This window comes from Micrasema longulum, unplaced genomic scaffold (assembly GCF_059751315.1).
Source record: "Micrasema longulum isolate JH-2025_06_02 unplaced genomic scaffold, ASM5975131v1 h1tg002399l, whole genome shotgun sequence".
Lineage (NCBI taxonomy): Eukaryota > Metazoa > Arthropoda > Insecta > Trichoptera > Brachycentridae > Micrasema > Micrasema longulum.
Genome location: NW_028279548.1, coordinates 24,084 through 44,414, shown reverse-complemented (window position 1 = coordinate 44,414; position 20,331 = coordinate 24,084). Strand labels below are relative to the sequence as shown.

The 20,331-nt window shown below is 30.5% G+C and overlaps 1 protein-coding gene across 1 annotated transcript; it reads left to right on the top strand.

Annotated features, from left to right (window-relative positions):
* The first annotated feature begins 1,449 nt into the window (after nucleotides 1–1,449).
* LOC148272276 (juvenile hormone esterase-like) lies at nucleotides 1,450–20,080 on the top strand. Its single transcript, XM_088240262.1, has 11 exons — nucleotides 1,450–1,643; nucleotides 8,435–8,587; nucleotides 9,576–9,735; nucleotides 11,154–11,332; nucleotides 13,894–14,100; nucleotides 14,448–14,616; nucleotides 15,616–15,705; nucleotides 15,788–15,903; nucleotides 17,349–17,597; nucleotides 18,330–18,411; nucleotides 19,892–20,080. The coding sequence occupies exons 1-11, from the start codon at nucleotides 1,452–1,454 to the stop codon at nucleotides 19,990–19,992; spliced, it is 1,698 nt and encodes a 565-aa protein (XP_088096388.1). The 5' UTR covers nucleotides 1,450–1,451; the 3' UTR covers nucleotides 19,993–20,080.
* The last annotated feature ends 251 nt before the right edge of the window (nucleotides 20,081–20,331 follow it).

Below are 20,331 nucleotides of genomic sequence, written 5' to 3'. Positions count from 1 at the left end.
ACTGTAAAAACATCGGCGCAAATACAAGTATTTGTACAGATTTTCATTAGAATCCGTGAAATCTGCAATATATAATAAAGTTAGGTACCCGTTTCAATAATTAACAGTAAAAGCTGACGAAATGGTGTTAGCTGTAACATTTCGCACATCCAATAAAACAGAGTCACAACCCGAAAAAATATTTTTTTATATAAGAAAGAAGAATAAATTATTTTTTAAAACTCTCACGTTTACGACTAAAATAACGGATGAAAGAATTGAAGGAAAATATACGTTCAAATATGGGCAGAATGGTGAATGTTACACAGTGTGTAAAATGGCCACTTAAACCAGCCAATGACAGGTCATAAGCCCTGTAGATGCCTAGACTTCTATATTACCTTTTCCGAAATGTTCTTCATCTCCGTTGTAATATGTTAATGTTATCAGCTCCCCAGGGAGTTGAATCCAGTCCTTGTCTACAAAAATTTGGAAAAACTCAAAATATTGTTGATAAATTCACCTGGTCCATGAAGAAGTAAAGAAATTGAAAAAATAATTTTTCAGGCGTTGCCTAGTATGTAGGTGAAATAATTCAATCACACGAATCTCACCCGCATAAATAAAGGTTTCAGCTCTTTGACTTCACGAACATCAACAGATGAAAGAATTGAAGGAATATAGATGTTCAAATATGGGCAGAATGGTGAATGTTACACAGTGTGTAAAGTGGCCACTTAAACCAGCCAATGACAGGTCATAAGCTCTGTAGATGCCTAGACTTCTATAGTACCTTTTCTGAAATGTTCTTCATCTCTGTTGTAATATGTTTATATTAATTATTAGAAATTACATAGAGAAAGAAGATTCTTTAGGCTTGTTTTAAACATTTGATGTTTGGATCTGCATCCGTCTGCTTCTGAGATACAGATATAATATATTTATTTTGTATATATAAATACATATAAGTTTATACATATAAAAATGTTAAATTTTTGTAAATACTTTTTTAATAATCAAAGAAAATACTTTTTTTATAAGAAAATGTAACATTTACAGGGCCTAAGACCTGTCATTGGCTGGTTAAAGTGGTAATTTTACACAATGTATAATATTCACAATTCTATCAGTGTTTAAAGATCCAAATTTCCTCAACACTTTCATTTGACCATGGTGGAGTAGACCTTTATAATCCGTTTTCGTGTTTTCCCTGTTTGTTGCAATACATTTGTATCTTATAACTCTCAAGGGAGTAAAATCCTGCCTGTCTGCAAACATTTTTAACTCGAAACGTTGCTGATGTTATTTAAGTTTTTATGCTCACGTGGGAACTCTGCATTTTCGATTTGTGACTCGGTTTAATCTCTTGTGCGATATTTTATGTTTCGTTTTGAAGTACCTATTTATTAGAACTGAATTCATAAAACTGTCTTTAAAATTCGAATTCACTTATCAATTTTGTTCAGTCTAGAATGGAAAGTGTCACGATGAGGTTGTTACTTTACCTTGGGATTTTGGTATCAGCCGATGGCATATTGGTGACAGTGCCGGATTTAGGGTACATATTGGGGACACAGGTGGAATCCACGTGGACCAACCGAACAATTTACGCTTTTTATGGAATACGATTTGCCCTCGCACCATCAGGATCCAGGAGATTCATGGTAACGTAAAATGCAATAAAAAAATTTTTTTCGCTTTATTTTTTAATATTAATTTGTATTTTTTATGCATTACAACTGTTGATGTATCGTGTTTCTGGCACAAGTAACTACAAATGTTCAAGAATTGAAATATCTTATCAAAAATATTTCGTATTTTATGCATCCAAAAACGAATATTTTATAATGTTCAGCTTGCAGTTTTATGAGAATACGGAAACATCACTCTTTTGTAACATTTTTAAAGTAATACAGGTCTATGAAATACTGTCCAGTAAAAAAAAAAAGTATTAGTAACATAAAAAATACCTTAAAATTTGTAATTTTAAATTCCCGCAAAAACAATCATTCCGTTAGCCACGCCCCTAATACGTCACGATTCATGTTTATTTGTTCCTGGCAATTGAAATTTGTGTAAAACAATATCACGAATCTTGACGTCACAACAACCAAGGCCAAACACGTCGCATTTTTCTAGCAACGTTTTTATTAAATTTCTTTTTTACTTTTATGTAAGAAGACATTTCTCCACAATATCCATATTGATTTTGAAAATACAATCAATTATTTTTAATCCATTTAATTTATTTCTATCGGTACATCAACAACATCTCACAGCTAGTAAATGAGGTTATCAGCTTGTGACAGAAACCCGACGATTTATTTGTACACTAGATGCAGTACTAATCACCCGTCTTGTGTTCCATTCAACCTAAGTTCCCGAACTTAACTTGTAGTCAGTAAATATGAAGCAGCGTAAAAAGTCGCGACATACAGCTGCGCATTCACAGTAAACTGACTTTTTCTCTACTAAACGTTTTGCCCTGCAATGTTGACGCTTCAACCTTATTTTTAAGAACATTACTTCAAACTATCGTTCTATGAAGCATCATCTCTATTTAATTGCATCTCAGTGATTACAACGTACATTGATAAAGTTACATTTAAAAATATGTTTTAACTTTGCATTAAAAATTAAAATAAACAATAAAATCCCATGTATTTGGTCTCAGCGTGGGTATACTTTATTTATATTGTAAAGTGACCATAAAATAGACTAAAACTATGTAATGTAACATGCATTTTTTTATTTGTTTATTTTTTCATTTACTATACATAAGAATTTGAATGGTGTGTTTCATATTTCGTATTTATATTTTATTATTTTTTCTCCCTCTCAATTCAGTGCTAACGTTCTGTGTTCTGTCGTTGATCAGGTTGATTTTATAGTTTTGTGCAACTCCTACTTTGGTAAAGGTGTATAGTAGGTATTGCATGTTGGTATAATAAGTGACCTGATGAAAAAACGGGTACGTCACGAAACCGGTAGGCATAGAAAAATCGGTAAGTGGTTATGTACAATTATTGACTATCATTTCTTCTTCCGCTGCCTTGTCGGGTTGGTGATCAATGCAGAGAAAAATTTTATAAAAAAATATCGAATAATAATAAAATAATAAAATTTTATAAATAATTATCGAAAAAGATATCATGATTTCCATTTAGAGTTTGCGAAACATGAGTGTTAGGATAATAAAAATGGGACTCAAAAAGAACGACCCCTTATGACTACAAAGATACTGCAGATATTTTATTATCATCATCATCATTTCCCTTTCTAAACCCAGTGGCTGGCATTGCATTAACCCAATCCCAGCGGGAACTATCTTTAGACAGTCTGAAAAATCGTGCCCCGTACGCGGCAACTGTCTTTAGACATTTTCGACTTTACACGCTGATACTTTGATAAATACACGATAGCTGGCCAAAAAGTTTGTATCGAAATATTCCCTGAACATTTGTTGATGAGTGACATCTCTGAATAACTCCTAGGATTATATTTGTTTATATTATAAAAGATTTTAATCAGAACGGGCGAAAAAATAACCCAGCAGTTTTAAAATTCCCGCTCGGCAATGACCTCGCGCCGTATCTCGAGTGTCGTATTTCGTTATCTTTATAGAACTGTGCGTTGATAGTGTTATTGAATATCTTGTGTTACTGCTGTACTGAAAACATGTAAGAATTATATTTGTAATAATAACGACTTTAAATAAAAACTACTATATTAATTACATTGAAAACCTCATTTTGTATAGTTTGTGTTTAGTTTTTCTAAAAATATACATTATTTAAAAAATAATCATAATATCTCAATATGTCAAACCGACGAAAATGATGAGTAGATTTGTGAAGGACAGATATAAAGTAAGCTAGAATAGTCTTTCATTTTGAAAACGATATTCGAAATATTGTTGTTTCTATATATGCCAAGGAAAATTCCGATATTAACCAACGATACATTCACTTTTATTATTTTATATGTAGAATCCTAAAATCATTAGTATAATTATTTTTATTTTAACAATAAAAACAACATAAATGTGAGTTTCGCTCCTCGCGCATCTTGATATTTGAACCGATGCGATGTTAAAAAAAAAAAAAAAACAATATTAGGACATAATATTAAATGAATTTTGAACAAACAATATTTTTGTTTGTTAAGTTATGTTATATGCAAATGCGTTCACTATGTATAATCTTAGAACGTAAACACTAATAATTACTGTGCTTAGGCGTCTCCGCGCTGTGTTCCATCAACACATTTATAAACATGAGTGAGTACCTATAGTATAATGCTAGCGCTCTGTTCACAAATCGGTTAGAACGCTTTTATTTGAATGATTATTGATGTAATTTCTTTGTGTACACTTAAAAACTTATTTGATTATTGAAATGCAAGTATTTGGGAAGATAACTAAACGATAAATTATACGGATAAATGCATTTGTCTCTTATAACTCGACGATTCAAAAATCTCATCCGTGATATTTAGCGTTTGAAAATATGCCGCCGCGTACAGGTGTCGACAAACGTAATCTATGCTTAGCGGTGAAAGAGTTAAATGCAAAAATTTTGTAAACCAAATGTATTTCGATCATCTGTCTCATGCAGGGTTATCAGGTGTGAGTCCAGGAATATGATAGATTGCAGTGTGTGTACTATTTATGGTTTATCAAATGATTTGTATTTTAAATGTTGTAATTTGTACAAGGCATGTCATTGTATACTATTGAAAATAATGCATTTAACGGTCAAACGTTTGATTATTTAACTATTCTTGGGAGAACGTGAAAATTATTATTATTATTTTTGTTGATCTTTGAACAAGTAAGCTCATAATCTTAAGATTAAAAACATTATTTAAAATGCGTAATTTGTGATCTTACCGTGGAATGAGTAATTCTGCGAAAACTGATAAGAATTTTCCATGAAGGATTTATTTTTTCGCTGTCATTTTATAAAACAAAATGTATAAAAATAGGAATAAAAATATGATTAAATATGTCAAGTTTTGAGTTTAAGATAGTCAAACATTTTTATAACTTTTACCTTACTATTTATAAGCTTTTACATGACAGGTACAAAATTAAAATTCAAGACCGATTGTTTTGTTTCGGATTCTCGATGTTTTATTGTAACTTGAACTTTACCAAGATTTACTGAATTACTTTACTGTAATAATTATAATTTGTTATTTTATTCTAACATAAACGACAAATCTGCCTTTTACAAAAAAATTATAATACTTACATATTTGGCTTAATATTTTTTTATACATTAACATAATAATATTGAAAATTAACATAAATTTCAATATTATATATAGTATAATAAAAATAATCTAAAAATTATACAGCATATTTAGTAGAAAGTTTAAATAATGAAGAACTTCAGCACAACGGGAAATTGGATACAAAAAATGTTTTCTTGCGCGGGGTAAAATTTAGATTTAGAACATTCAATTGTACTGCAAAGTTTCTTGAAAATGTACGGAAAAAATAATAAAAATATTTTGATAAAAACGCACTACTTTGAATGATGTCACTGGTTCATGCGAATCAACATATGATACACATCAATAATCGTTTAAAATCAACAAACTTTAAACTGATAGAGAATTTGCAAAAAAAGATCCGTAAACGGCTTTGCGCGCCCTTTTATAACAACTGAATTCACTCCGAACATTGGCGCAAATTGAGTGTGCTCAACAAAAGAAAAAAAAAATATTAATTAAAAATCCAACGGAATGAAAAGAGATTTCGACAATACCAGGAGATAGTGGATAAAGAAAATAAGAAGAGTGAATCGGAGTAGTAAAACATAAATGAAGGAGTCTACTTATTTTTATGTTTTATTTTTCATACTAAAAATTGACTATTATTTCCCCTCAACTATTAAAGCCCTAAAATATTAGTCACACTTTTTAAAAGTTGCCTTTTAGGCATTTTTTGTAGTTTCTTTAATATTATTTGAAAATGAAATTATTTTCTGATTTAATGTTAAGACGTGTCGTTGAAATTTGTTATATTTTTCGTAATTTTGTTCAATTATATTCCAAAATATTCGAGCTCACAGAATTCGCTTTCAATATTTATCAATCAATATTGTTTAATACTTCTAGGTCTAATCGGATCCATCTTCGGTATGAGTTGATAAATTAATTGAAGTAGGAGTATATTGAAATCTGAAATGATCGAAATACCGTTAAAATGTTTTCTTTTCAGTGCGTTCGGTTAAGAGTGAGGATTATAAAATATGTAATTTTGAGTAACAACTACAAACTCAAAATATAATACATGGCTTTTAGTACTAACGGAAAATTATAAAGGAAGGGAAAACACTTCCAATATGACATACATGGACAAAATGACACACTGTGATATTATGCGATATCGCCCTTATCTTTCGTATATTGTCTTTTCTTAATTATGTTTATTATATAACCATAAAATCTCGTCTACTATATATTTTAACGATGTTTTTCAAGCCTAGTTTGGAGTCACTGTAAAAGTAAAAAGCAAAGGCTTTAGGTCCTGCACTACAACAAAAATACAATAATTTTAGTGAAAGGGCTAAGGGTTTATTTTTCAGCAATTTGTCGAGCCAAGATTTTATTTTTGAAACGCAAATAACCAACGTTTGTTTACATTGGGAGGATGTGGCAAATGCCATTTATAATTTAAATGATTACCTTGCCAGCTCTGAATATTCTTCCTTTCGTATTCGAGTCGCATATTGAAAAATAATGTAAAACACCTTTATAAGATTCACTACAATGGCGCATTTTAGCTTTTTGCTTGTGCAAACACATGTTATAAAATCACCCCATTTTTTTATGTAATGAGGACCTCAACAGGCATTTACTTTTTGTTTTCAGATTTTTTTTCTAATGTTGATTTTTTTATATTATTTGGTAGTTTCTTTGTCTTTTAGGGGTACAAACTCCATCAAGACAAGGTATCTATTTCGCACTCCCAGACTGTGAATTAGTAAAACCTTTCATCTCACAAATTTGTATATTTTGAGAAGTTAAAAAAAACCTCAAAATTAAACTGTATTTTTGACGGTAAAATCACCCCCTACGCATAACCCATTTATAGACCGAGGATTTTCCTATCGGTTTAGCTTATACTTAAAAACATTTTTTTGCTGGTTTAAGTGGCCACTTTACACACTGTGTTACATTCACCATTCTGCCCATATTTGAACATCTATATTCCTTCAATTCTTCCATCTGTTGATGTTTTTTGAGTTAAAGAGTTAAACCTTTATTCATCTATATTCCTTCAATTCTTCCGTCTGTTGATGTTTTTGAAGTTAAAGAGCTGAAACCTTTATTCAGCTCTTTAACTTCAAAAACATCTGAAACCTTTATTCAGCTCTTTAACTTCAAAAACATCAACAGATGGAAGAATTGAAGGAATATAGATGTTCAAATACGAACAGAATGGTGAATGTTACAGTGTGTAAAGTGGCCACTTAGACCAGCCAATGACAGGTCATAAGCCCTGTAGATGTCTAGAATTCTATATTACCTTCTCTAAAATGTTCTTCATCTCTGTTGTAATATACCCCTTTATTTGTTCTTTCGCGTGCTGCTGACTTGAATAAACATATATTGTAAGAAAATATTGTTTGAGTCACAAAAAATGAATGTTTGATAATTTCTAAAGCGCAAGTTTCTAAAAAAACAACAAATAAATCCTTTAGTACCTACACATGTTTTTGTTTTATAACCACAGGAATTATTTTAAGCATGAAAGGGTTAAGCACATTAAATTTACGCTGTTAAGAATCAAAAATATAAAGTGTGGTATTTGCTTGCAAATAAAAACGAATCTTCGGTATTGTTAAACTAATTATTTTTCAAATAATAATAATACACCCTCTAATACATATTTATATACTTTAAGTATCTTTTAACGCCACAGAAAGGGCAGTTATTAAATCATTTGATATAAATATACCAATTTAATAAAGATGATATTGTTACTTTTACAAATAAAGAATTTTTTAAGACATAATAGTTCATTTTTACACATTCACATTTAAATTTAGCCCCCTACAAATATTACCTCGCAAAGCAAAACATAGGTAGGACTAGCAGAGGTGGTGTATTATACATCGGGTTTGTGCCTGCCGACAAGAGAACTCGGAGGGAATGTCTGAAGTTTTTTAATTTCGTACACCCCGATTTCAATTTTATTAAACTATACTGCTTTCATTGCTTCTTTCACTGCGTTTGACAATTGATAAAGAAGGCCATGTCGGATATTGTCCTTTTTTCATCATGATCATATTCTAATTATATTGAAAACAGTAGCGAAAAAAAAAATGGCTCAAGCTGCGGTGTTTATTTTCCACGAGACTTTTTGCATTTAAGTGACAAAAGGTTCGCTGTAATAAATAGGCTTTTTTGAAAAAAATATAAATAATAATATTTTTTATAGCCACCGGAACCATATTTACCAGATAATGAAGATGAGTATTACAATGCAACTGTGCTTGGAAGAGATTGTCCATATCTTTTAAAAAAAGATTTTCGTTTTAGTGCTGAAGAAGATTTAGAAGACTGCCTCACCCTCAACGTGTATACACCCTATGTAAGCATTTTTAAATAATACAAAAACACCTATTCGTATACATAAATCCTAATTCAATCAAAATTACAATCTAATTTTAACATACTATTGTTTCATACAGTTTAATTAATTTACGAAATAAAAACATAATAAAACTTTTAAATTAGAAAAAAAAACATAATAACATATTACAACAGAGATGAAGAACATTTAAGAGAAGGTAATATAGAAGTCCAGGTATCTACAGGGCTTATGACCTGTCAATGGCTGGTTTAAGTGGCCACTTTACACACTGTGTAACATTCACCATTCTGCCTATATTTGAACATCTATATTCCTTCAATTCTTTCATCTGTTGATGTTCGTAAAGTATGGACTTCGTTAAATTGTTAAAAAAACAAAACTTAAAAAAGTTTTCATTGACATTGTGGGACGACATAATTAAATTTATCAATTAAAACACTTTGCTATGAAACCATTCAAATTTATTTTGGGGCACTGTTATAAATATAGTTTCGGAAAGCATATATCTTCCCATCTACAGGTGTAGTTATAAAGTTTATAAAAAAATCATCTGGTTTTCACAACTAAGTGTTTTATTTAATAAATTAAGTATCTAAGGTACTAACTTTGTGGTTTTTGATGTTAAATAGTACAAGTTTGTGTAAAATCACTGAAATAAATTTAATATGCCGATCGGTTTCCGATTCCTTTATTACTATTTAACGTGTGTTAATAATAACATTATTTTTTACTTTTCTGAAAATCAGTAGTCCAGACGTGAAACACTGTCCATATTTCCAATAAAATACCTCTTGTGATTTGGTGTTGTTTGCTTTGACAACTTAAAAAATATTTTGTCTTAGTTTATTTTTAGCGTACCGGTTTACTTTTACAATTTTACATAATCTAAATACGTATTCACATCATCTTGCTTCATTACTTTTTCTGAAATCTTCAACCGGTTTGTCAATACCAATTAATTTAATTTGTTTTCTTGTCGTTCTAGATTCCAGATTTTACCAATGATGATACAAAGCTCCTCCCCGTAATGGTTTTAATTTATGGGGGGGGTTTCTATGAAGGATCACCGCGATACTTTCCCCCAAATTATCTTTTGGATAAGGATGTTTTACTCGTTGTTGTTCAGTATCGTCTTGGTCCCTTAGGTTTGTAGTGTAATGACACATCGATGAATTTTGTGTTTTAATAAATTACTTTATACATATAAAAAATAAATTCATCACTAAACTTGAAATACGTTTGCATTGTAAACTAGAGACAAAATCTGGACTTTTTGGTGTAAGCCTTTCTAGATTTAAAAAATGACTTAAATAGACCAGATCTTGCCTTAAGGTAGTAATTGTTATTATTTTTATATCCTAGCTTTAATTTTTTTTATTTGTATGTAATTGAGACAAAATTTGTGTTAATCACTAGATGTGAGATGCATTTTCATCAGTATAATAATATACGACATATTTGCCTATCTCTAGATAAGAAACGCGTTTTCTCGGAAAGATGTAAAATATTTAATGTATTAAATAACGAGACTATTTAGTCAATATTTGTATATAAAGATTTATCGACTTTTCTATGTCTAGCAGTCTCTTCGTCAGGACACTAATAATACTTACATCGGTGGCCTCCTTAGTGTAGTGGTTAAGACACTTGACTCACACATGGATAGTTCTGGGTTCGATTTGCGGTGAGAACACAAACTAAATGTTATTTTTCTAAAGCCTGAGTGTACTGTTTGGTAATTCAGCTTCGAGGGTGTGGTGCAATAAAAAAATAAATTAGGTCTTAAAAAACAATGATATTAAAAAAACATAATACAATAAAAATATGAAACCACCGCTGATAGGACACGTGCTAAGAAGCTAACACCGACGAGCCCTGTTTCGTTCTAAAAGCATATGTGTAATCGGCACGTTGGTTTTATATTTTTGTGCGGCTACTATGTTAAAGTGTATTGAAATGCGCATGTTAGTTTAGTTAATGTCCCGACGAAGAGATTAGTACGTTTCGAAACCGGTAAACATTGAAAAGTCAGTGAGTGATTATATACAAAAATGTATTGAATTTTTCACCGCAAAGGTAATTCATTAAATATTAATAATAAATAAACAAACCTTTATAAATATTTCAAAAGAAATAAAAAAAACTAAAAGTGAATCGATTGGTACCTACGTCTCATGCATTACTATCTGTCCTTCTAAACGTTAAAATAATGAGTTAAAAATCATTTACGTAAGTTAATATTGTGATTACGTGTATATTTTTTTTTCAAAAATTTTGATCGGTTTATCTTCTTGGTAAAACAACAAAACACGCACTTGCAACTTTTATTGTTATACCCGTATGCAGAGACAAAACTTAAGGGGGGAAAAGTACATTCTAATTTCAAATGCAGAGAAAAACCCGAAGGTGAAGACAAAATAATGTACTTTCCTTACCTTAAGGTTTGTCTCTGTATACAGGTATTAGATATTTTCACCCTGAAAGACTAACCTCAATCTGAATAACAACCGAGAAAGGTTTTCTTGGTTTTGTTAAGATATTTACTTTATTTCTTTTTAAATAGGTTTCATGTCGCTACAAACTGACGGCATAGCAGGAAATGTTGGATTTATGGATCAAGTTTTGGCCCTCAAATGGGTTAACAAGAATATTGAAAGTTTTGGAGGAGATAAAAACCAAGTTACTGTCTTTGGACAGAGTGCTGGAGGAGCTTCCATTTCGCTTTTGCTTATGAGCCCCATGGTAAGTAGATCATATTTTAGTTGTGACAATAATATGAAAAACCTTATATTGGCGTTGATTAAGGGGGTTCTCTGGTTTGACTTTAGTTTGATTTTTAAGCATTTTTTGGGATCTTTTGTGAAAACCAATGAAGAGATGGAATTTTAGAGTTTTAATTATTTATTTATAAATTTTTCAAAAGTAAACATATGAACGTTTGGCTAAAAATAATAATTAGGACCAAAGGTATAGTACTCTAAAGACAACTCCCTCGAAAATATGGACGCTCACTCCCTCCACAAAATCAGCTGATTTGCAATTTATGCAGAAAACAATTTATGCAAAAAAAAATTTTTGAACCCATCAAACCTCTTTTTTATATTTTTAAGGGGGTTCTCTACCGCCTTAAAATTAAAAAAATATGATACGCCCTTTCAACTAACCAAAATTCAAGATATTAAAAGACTACCAATTTTTCAATAAATATGAATATCACACAACGTACAAAGTGATGACTAAACTAGCTAATATCACTTTTTAGACCCGTTAGTACCTATCAATAAAATTGTAGGTAGGTATTATTATTGGTGATTATTTTTTACTGTAAAAAACGTTTCTATAAATAATTTGTTTTTTTTTTTTTTAATTATTTGGTGTCGCAAAATCCTTTTGATTTTTGTCTCATCTATTTATAGGCAACTGCGTCAAAATATAATACAGTTATATTTGTAAAATTTAACCAGAATCGGCTAATCATAGGTAAAAATCTAGAAAAAAATAAATCTTGTAGTGCAGTCATTGATTGTAGTTTTTATTCTTATTCTGAAGAATGGAGGCCAGTGCTATATGAGCTTCTGACGTCACTGCGACCTGTGTAGATCTATTGTGACGAGTCCTCGTTACTTAATTATCACCCTCCAGGCCCAGGTCTTTGGCCGATGAGTGGGAGCGAGTGTTCTCATGACTTTACCTTCCTGGCTCTTAAAATTTTAATCATTTTCCGGCAGTCAAGAATTCCATAAGTGCCAATACATTTAAGAAAAGTATTTGCAATTTGATTTTGCATATTGGACAAGGTTGTCAATTTTTTAACCCACATTCTTTATTTTTATTTTATTTTATTTCATTGGAAAGCCAACAGACATTTATACATTTATAAGAATCAATTATACCATAAATACATATCATAAAGTCCAATTAGAGGCTTCCACATAATATTGTTATTGTAAATGTTGTCACATAAAAATTATACATAACATAAAATAACTAATCATACAAAACTTATAATATTACTAGAAATGTAAATGAATATTGGTCACACAGTTGCACATTACAATAAATAATACAACTATAGTTGACCATACAGTGTTCATTTATTATGTGCCTACATACAGAACTGCACATCACCTGCATTCTTATTTAAAATATGTGTAGGTTTTTTATAGGGGCCCCTTTTCCAGAAATTAGGACGATATCTAAAGTAAGTCCTATACATCGATGAACAGCATGGGTTGAGGAAAGGTCTCTGGGTTCTTACAAATTTAATGGTATTAACACACAATATTACAGCTGCATTAAATGTAGGACATCAGGTTGACTGTTCATAAAACGACTTTGCCAAAGCCTTTGACACAGTCAATCGTGATGTTATGTTAAACAAGCCGAGTAAGATCTGTTTCTCTGATAGAATGCTAAAATGTATGACTTGTTACCTCCAAAACAGAAACCAATACGTTTCACATGGCTTGTATGCATAAAAAAATTTAGTACTTACTCAGGTGTCCCCCATGGATCTAACCAGGGCCCATTGCTGTTTTCTATTTTTATTGACGATATTTTAGTCAATTCGCGTTTTTTATTATTCGCGAATGACTTGAAGCTATTTTTGAGGGTTAAAACTTTGAATGATTTTTGTACCTCTAGGCGGATATATAATAAACGTATCTGAATGGGGAAGATGAAATAAATTATTGTTCAATATTTCATAATGCTCAGTTATGTCTTTTACTAGGGCCCACAAAACGCGTTTTTTTTCGTAAAAAAATACCACAAAGACTGCGTGTGGGTATACATTTTATTTTAAATAAAGGCTACTGAAAGAATACGATAGATATAAACAAATAAATGCTCATATTAGAAACAATTTTTGTTATCGATAAAAATGAGAAAACAATGCTAAAGTGTAGTAAATGCTATTAATTAAATAAAGAAGCTATTTAATTTATTTTTTTTATCCATAACTTCAACAAAAATTTAAATCGAAAGAAGTTCAATAAATTAATCTTGATGATATTGTCTTTATAAAACATTGAATATTTTTGTAGCTACGAAAATTGAGATTCTTTGCCCGAGTCTGGATTTACAGTAAGGGATTTCAAGTAGAATAATCAATCTTTGATTATATCTATTAAAATTTATCGCGTTATCCTTATGTAATCGACGATTTAAATATGTTTGCTGTTTACCATATTTGGTGTGCTAATGTAGTTCCCAATCATCACGTGATGATGGTGATGATAATTTTTTAAATACAGTAAAGAGTAAACCTATAATCTGACTAAACTTGATTTTTTCTTTTACAGGTTGACCGGGATTTATTTCAACGAGCAATTTTGCAATCTGGAGCTGCTCTCAGTAGCTGGGTTATTGATGAGAACCCAACGATCTTTGCAAAGGCGTTGTTCCAAGTCCTGACAAATGTGACTGAAAATGTTAGCAAGGATATTATCGAAAGCCGTTTCAAAAATGCTACTCTTGAAGAAATTCATACTGCGGTTCTTTCTTTAGTAGTAAGTTTAATATTATGTTAAAATATATAAAAACTTGTGAATATATTATTTCATTTGTGCACACAACTTCAATGAATAATTAATACATGGGTACACTCACTTTTTCCACGACTCCACATGTTAGCAAACGAACATAAAAGTAAAGGTTTATTTAAATCGCTTTAAAAATTAAAATCGATGTTTTGAAAACTTTTTTTATGCTTAGATCGCTTAATGGACTAAGTTATTTACTTATGCTAAGATTGTTGAAAAATATCATTCATGTCACTTAACCGTGAATCTGTACTTTTTACCTGTCAATCGACAATATTATATCCATTTTTGGACACATTTTTTTTTCTTTTTAGGAAAGAGATCCATCGAAATTGGCATATATAGGCAGAGCCGTAGTTCAAAATGCTGGAAAGGTAAAGTTTCTGGACGATCACCCTGAAAATATTGTAAGACAAGGAAAAGTGAGACCAGTTCCAATGATGGCTGGAGTCACAACTCATGATGGATCATATTTAATCACAGGTTTGAATGCACAGACGTTTAATTAATTGATACATTAATTGCATTACTACAACTTATGGTAAGATTTTCATTGATTGATTGACTATTGAAGAAATGATTTGTTTATAATACGAGTATTAGTTTTCTTGTATTGGTAACAGCGAATACGCTTCTACGTTCGGAGTACATTAAAATTTCACAAATAAAAGCGCAAATTAATGGCGTTCCGCCCTCCCACCACCAATTTTTTATCAGACTAAAGTTCCTTGATTTTAATATTGGCTCCGGCGAAGTTAGCTGCCATTTTATTATATTTACACCAAAGTAATTATTAAGTAATTAGGTAAAAGTTGGAAAGTTACAAGTCATACTTGTGCAATTAACTTTCATAACAAAAAAGAGACTCTAGCAAATTAAACATGCAGTCTACAACCTAATAAGCCGTATCCATTTTAAGAAAACATTGATTTACTCTACAACTTCTCTGTGTCCAGGCGGATGAAGAATACAGTTATGTGAACGAGTGCGTTTGACGCGATATTTGCACTCAGATAAAAATCCTGACTACGGAAATCAAAATGAGATAAGTTCGCCTCGTTGCGTACTGTGTATTGGTTGAAATTTTTAATTTTCATTTTACAAGTCCCGGCTTAGATTCTTGATAGGGTGGATGTGAAATGTTAATTTTAAAGGTTTTTTTAAACTGCAAAATTTCATTGATCCAGGACTCGCACCTGAACCGTAAGACTGATCACCTTACTTTCATGTAACAGATAAATGAGTTAGACTGAATTTTGTCTACTTATATAGTACTCTATGCACCACTGGGTGCAGAAAGAAGGCTGTTGATGATACAGTATTGAAATCTATTTCGTAATATTGACAATTGTAGGTATTCATTCACTCTTGTGTAATATTTTTCAATTTTTAGTCATTTGCAACTTATATTATAATTTGGATTCCATCGTGAATTGTCGATAAATAACAAATATCGATAACAACTGTTTCTGTTTCTTTCAGAACTCTATGACCAGTTGGAATTGTTCAATCTTGTCAATAATTCTGACTACCTTAGACATAATTTAACAAGTGATATGTTGAAGATGCTAGGTAAAGTATAAATACAATTAACCGTCTGCACAACACGTAATATTATATTACGTGAATGTCATATTTAACATAATTTTTTTAGAGGTGGATGACATATCAGGATCCTATGCTGATACACTTGAAAACAAATACTTTAAAAAGATATTTGATGAGGAAAGAGATCTAAATTTTATCGATATTACTCCAGGAATTATTGACGTAAGTAAAAACTTGTCACATGACTTCAATAAAAAATACATTTTTATGTAGATTTATTTAACCAGTTAAGCGCAATAAGCGCGTAAACGCGCTCTCCGTTTCTCCTTCCTTTACGAGGGTCGGTTTTACAAAAGAAGCGCATAAGGACGCGTCCTTTGTACGCGCTGGTCGAGTATTTCGTACGATTTTAGATTTATTCTACTTCGAGACATCGGTTTGAAACTTGATGAAATGCTGGAACACGAATAATTATTAAAATTATCGACACGATAGCTTTTCAAATTGCTAAAAATTGCCTTTAAATTTTGCAGCCTGCATTTCAATTTAATGATTTTTTTAAACCATATCAAAAATATTTATCTTTATTTTACTGTATACTCGTATGTACTAGTTTTTGAAAAAAAAACTTACGTCGAAGTGCGAAATTGCCTAATCATCCAATCGCCTCTAATTTTAATAAAACTTTCTGCAAAAACATGCGATCTGAAGATAGCTTGTGTAATTTGAAATTTTGCGATTTTGAACACGCTCTACGCTAAAAACCCGCTGGGTCAAACAAACACCTACGTACGTGGCGGTGTTGGGTCAAATTAGACCTGGTTTTTAATATCGCCTTTTAGGCATTTTGCTGAGTTTATAACTTTTTTTTGTCGTAATATGCTCTGAATCATAAAACACCTTATGGTTAAATTTTGTGTACAATTTTTCATGATTTAGGCAAAGCAAACGACGTGTAAAAATTATATTTCACAAAAATGATAATTGAGAATACTACTGGGTCTAATTGGACCCATCTCCGAAAGGTCTAAGTTAAAATGACCAGTATCATTCAAAGCCCCCTCCACTTACCCGGATCCCTTCTAGAAGTCTGGTGCCTTTTTTTAGACCCTCACATTGCAAAAACAAATTTGAGGCTTTATTGAATGGATGATGTATTTTTTAATTTTAACATTTGTTGTTTATTAAAGGTTCGCGTTGTAAGACATTCAAATTAACTACTTTTAATTCCACTATCACTGTCAATACACATTATTCTATATAGTCAATTCCATCAACATCAATCTAATTTTTCCACATGTGACAGTGATAGGGTATGTTAGTTCATAACATTGAATGTGGACCAGGGGTTGTATTCTGAACGCAAAAGCGCGCGTAGTAAACGCATTTTTAACGCGTATTTATGTACTAAATACACCCTAACAGAACAATCTCTTCACACACAATTCCGTTCAGAATACCAGGCATAAAAGCCAAGTCTGATCGGGCAAACTTGAGCCGTCGCCGACCCTCTACTATCCATTTTACTATATAACAGCTCATACAGAGCAACCCTTTCACGAAAGTTTGTAGTTTTAAAGACACCCTGATTAAGACATCTCCCAAAATGTATTTATATACCTTTGATATAATTCTTCTTTGATTAATGAAACAATTTTTTTTTTTAGATCGCTGGAATGGGCTTCTTTAAAGCACCCATTCTTAAACATGCCAAGATCAACTCTATGTACAAAAAGTCAACGTTCTTATACACGTTTGACTATAAAGGAGAGTTTACCAGATTTGGATATGGAAAGGACACTTCGAAATACCCATTTGATGGCGGAGTTCACCATTCGGATGATCTTCTATACCTTTTCCCATATCACTATAATTCCACCTTGAATGAAGACGATACAAAAATTGCTAAAATTATGGTAATGAAATATTAAAAATTGCGCTTCTTGCGAATCGATGAATCACATCTTACCTTTCTCAGAAAAATGACAATCAACATAATCAAATTATTTAAGTCAAGTTTAATTAAAATTTACAGTGCATACATATTTTTTTTCTACAATAGTATCTTCATGCAACCCTTGACATTCACTGTCAATATGATATTCGAAACAAGTCTGTAAAATAATGCGAGTGACTTTATCTTCTCAAAATCGACTGACGATGCATTATATCACAAATTTTAGAACAACACCTTTAACCTTTTTTTAAAACCACAGTTGTGTACAAAAAAGGGCCAACGGGTTTCTAATTTAAGCTACGTACTGCTAGGTATTTTTTTCTGAATTTGGTTTAACTGACTTTTATATTTCGGTAATCGGTAAATATTGTTAGTTTAAATACGTTTAAAACACATTTAATTTTGTATCCCCTTAAAAATAAAGACAAAATATAATTCAACGTAACGTATTTTTAACACGCAGCTTATTTACGTAATATTGTAAATTTTAACATACGACACATCGTCAAAACTGCTAAGAAATTCTTCAATGTTAATTTATTAATTATTTCTATTATTTTACGTTTTCTTTTATAAAGTGTGAATGAAATATTATTTACATTTTCACACGTATTGTATTTTATCATGTAAATGACGAGTAAAATAAAATAGAGAGATGAGTATTTATCATCATGTAACTGACTGATTCTAGGTGGATATTTGGACGAGTTTTGCAATATCTGGCATTCCGAACTCTCAAAACAAATTAGATGATTGGCTCCCGATTAGACCAGGTATTTAAAAATGTAGTTAGTAAAATAAATATACGGTGCACAGATAAACTTTGTGAATCATTATATTTATCAATTCGTTTTACGCTGCATAAATAAAATGTTTGTTTTTATGCATATACTTTTTTTTCCCTAAAGAACAAATTTTTTTTCGTCAATTGTTTCAATCGAAATTTCAAAACATTTTTGTTACCAATTGCAAATCATCATGATAAGCACATTAATGTATAAGTATTCCCTGGGCCGGCACCTGAAACGTATTACTGTAAATCTTACCGTCATGTAACAAAAATGACCAAGATACGTTGCGGTTGATGTATCAGTGCACTGACTATTTTTTAAATTTTATTTTATAAATTTATTGTATGTATAAGTATGCATATTTAATTCCATGGACTCTATATAAAACTAGTGAAGAGAAATGAATACGGAGCGTTCTCTAGTTAGGTTAGTATTCATCCAACATGGCTCAGCCTGTTTTAAGTAGGAGATTTTTTATCTTTTAAAGTAACTAGATCCTCAACACAAAGACAACTTAAACGAATTTATACAAATACCACTTTCGGACAAAGGGATTTTGAGTATTATGCAATTTAAATCATTAACCTACTTCCACTATCTATTAAAACCACTAATTAAAACAATTAGAAATTAGATAATATGCAAAAATGCTATAAAAAATGTATTGTGGAGCTGAGTAGAAATAAAATGGACTATCTCATTCGTCCAAACCAATATTGAATAAACTGCTTCACAAATGTATTGTCAATGTTTTGTTTTTGTTATTTTATTGTACGTTATATTATTATATAACTTTATATTATTATATAAAGTACTATAGATGTACATAAATTAAATATAAACTTAAATACGTCGTATTTAAAACTTTCTGAACATCGTGTGAAGTATTTCTGTACTAAGTCTCCTTTGTTTATTCTCACATGTCAGAATATTTAAAAAAAAGTATATTGTTAAATGTCCTCGACACTTGTAACCCCAGTGAGGTCTCATTATTTTATTGTTAATCTTTGTTTATTATGGAAAAAAAAAGAATAAATAAATAAATAAGTAGTTCTTTACTAATATAACAAAAACTATGCACCACAAGGTGCGGAAAGAGAATGATGATGATGATTTGTTTAAAATTTAACAGTTTTATCAAGTGCTTTTTACATCATTTATGTTTTAAAAATACAGATTCGTATACTTTAACTCAGCATTTTTTAAATAAAACAGCACGTTATTCGAAACAAAATATTTTAATTATTCGGCTAAAAAGTACTGTGTTATTATTGCATTTTTTTATGTACTCTTCAGTTAAATATATGTTTTTTTTTTTGTAATAAAAGTATTAATTATTTCAACGATATTTTGTCAAAAAATATATAATTTTATGTCTAAAAATCTTTCACCAATCACAAAAACACATTTTTTTATTTGCGCGATTCACTACGTTTTTTTAATTTAAATATGATTTTTTCAGGTAAAAATGGACCATATTATCACATCAATAGCACTTGTCACAGTGATCCAGACTTTATAGATTTGGAGTATATTGCGGCAACAAATTATGAAATATTTTAATGATTTTATTGAGAAATAAAGTTTGTGATATTTGTAAGATAAATTGAATTCAAAATATTTTAACAATAAATAGTCAATTTTATAATTTTCATTTCGTTTTGATACTTTAGGATATTTTTTAATTTTCACTTATTTAGAAATAGGTAAATCATATTACAAGACTACAGGAAATTTTATAATTAATATCGTTTGAATAATTTTAGATATTTTTTCATTTTCATTTATTTAGAAATAAATATCAAATATATTACATTTGTTGAATAAAAACTAGATAGGTACCTAGCAGGCGCATGCGGTAAATATTATCAGTAGGGATTCTGACAAAAAATAATTATGTCT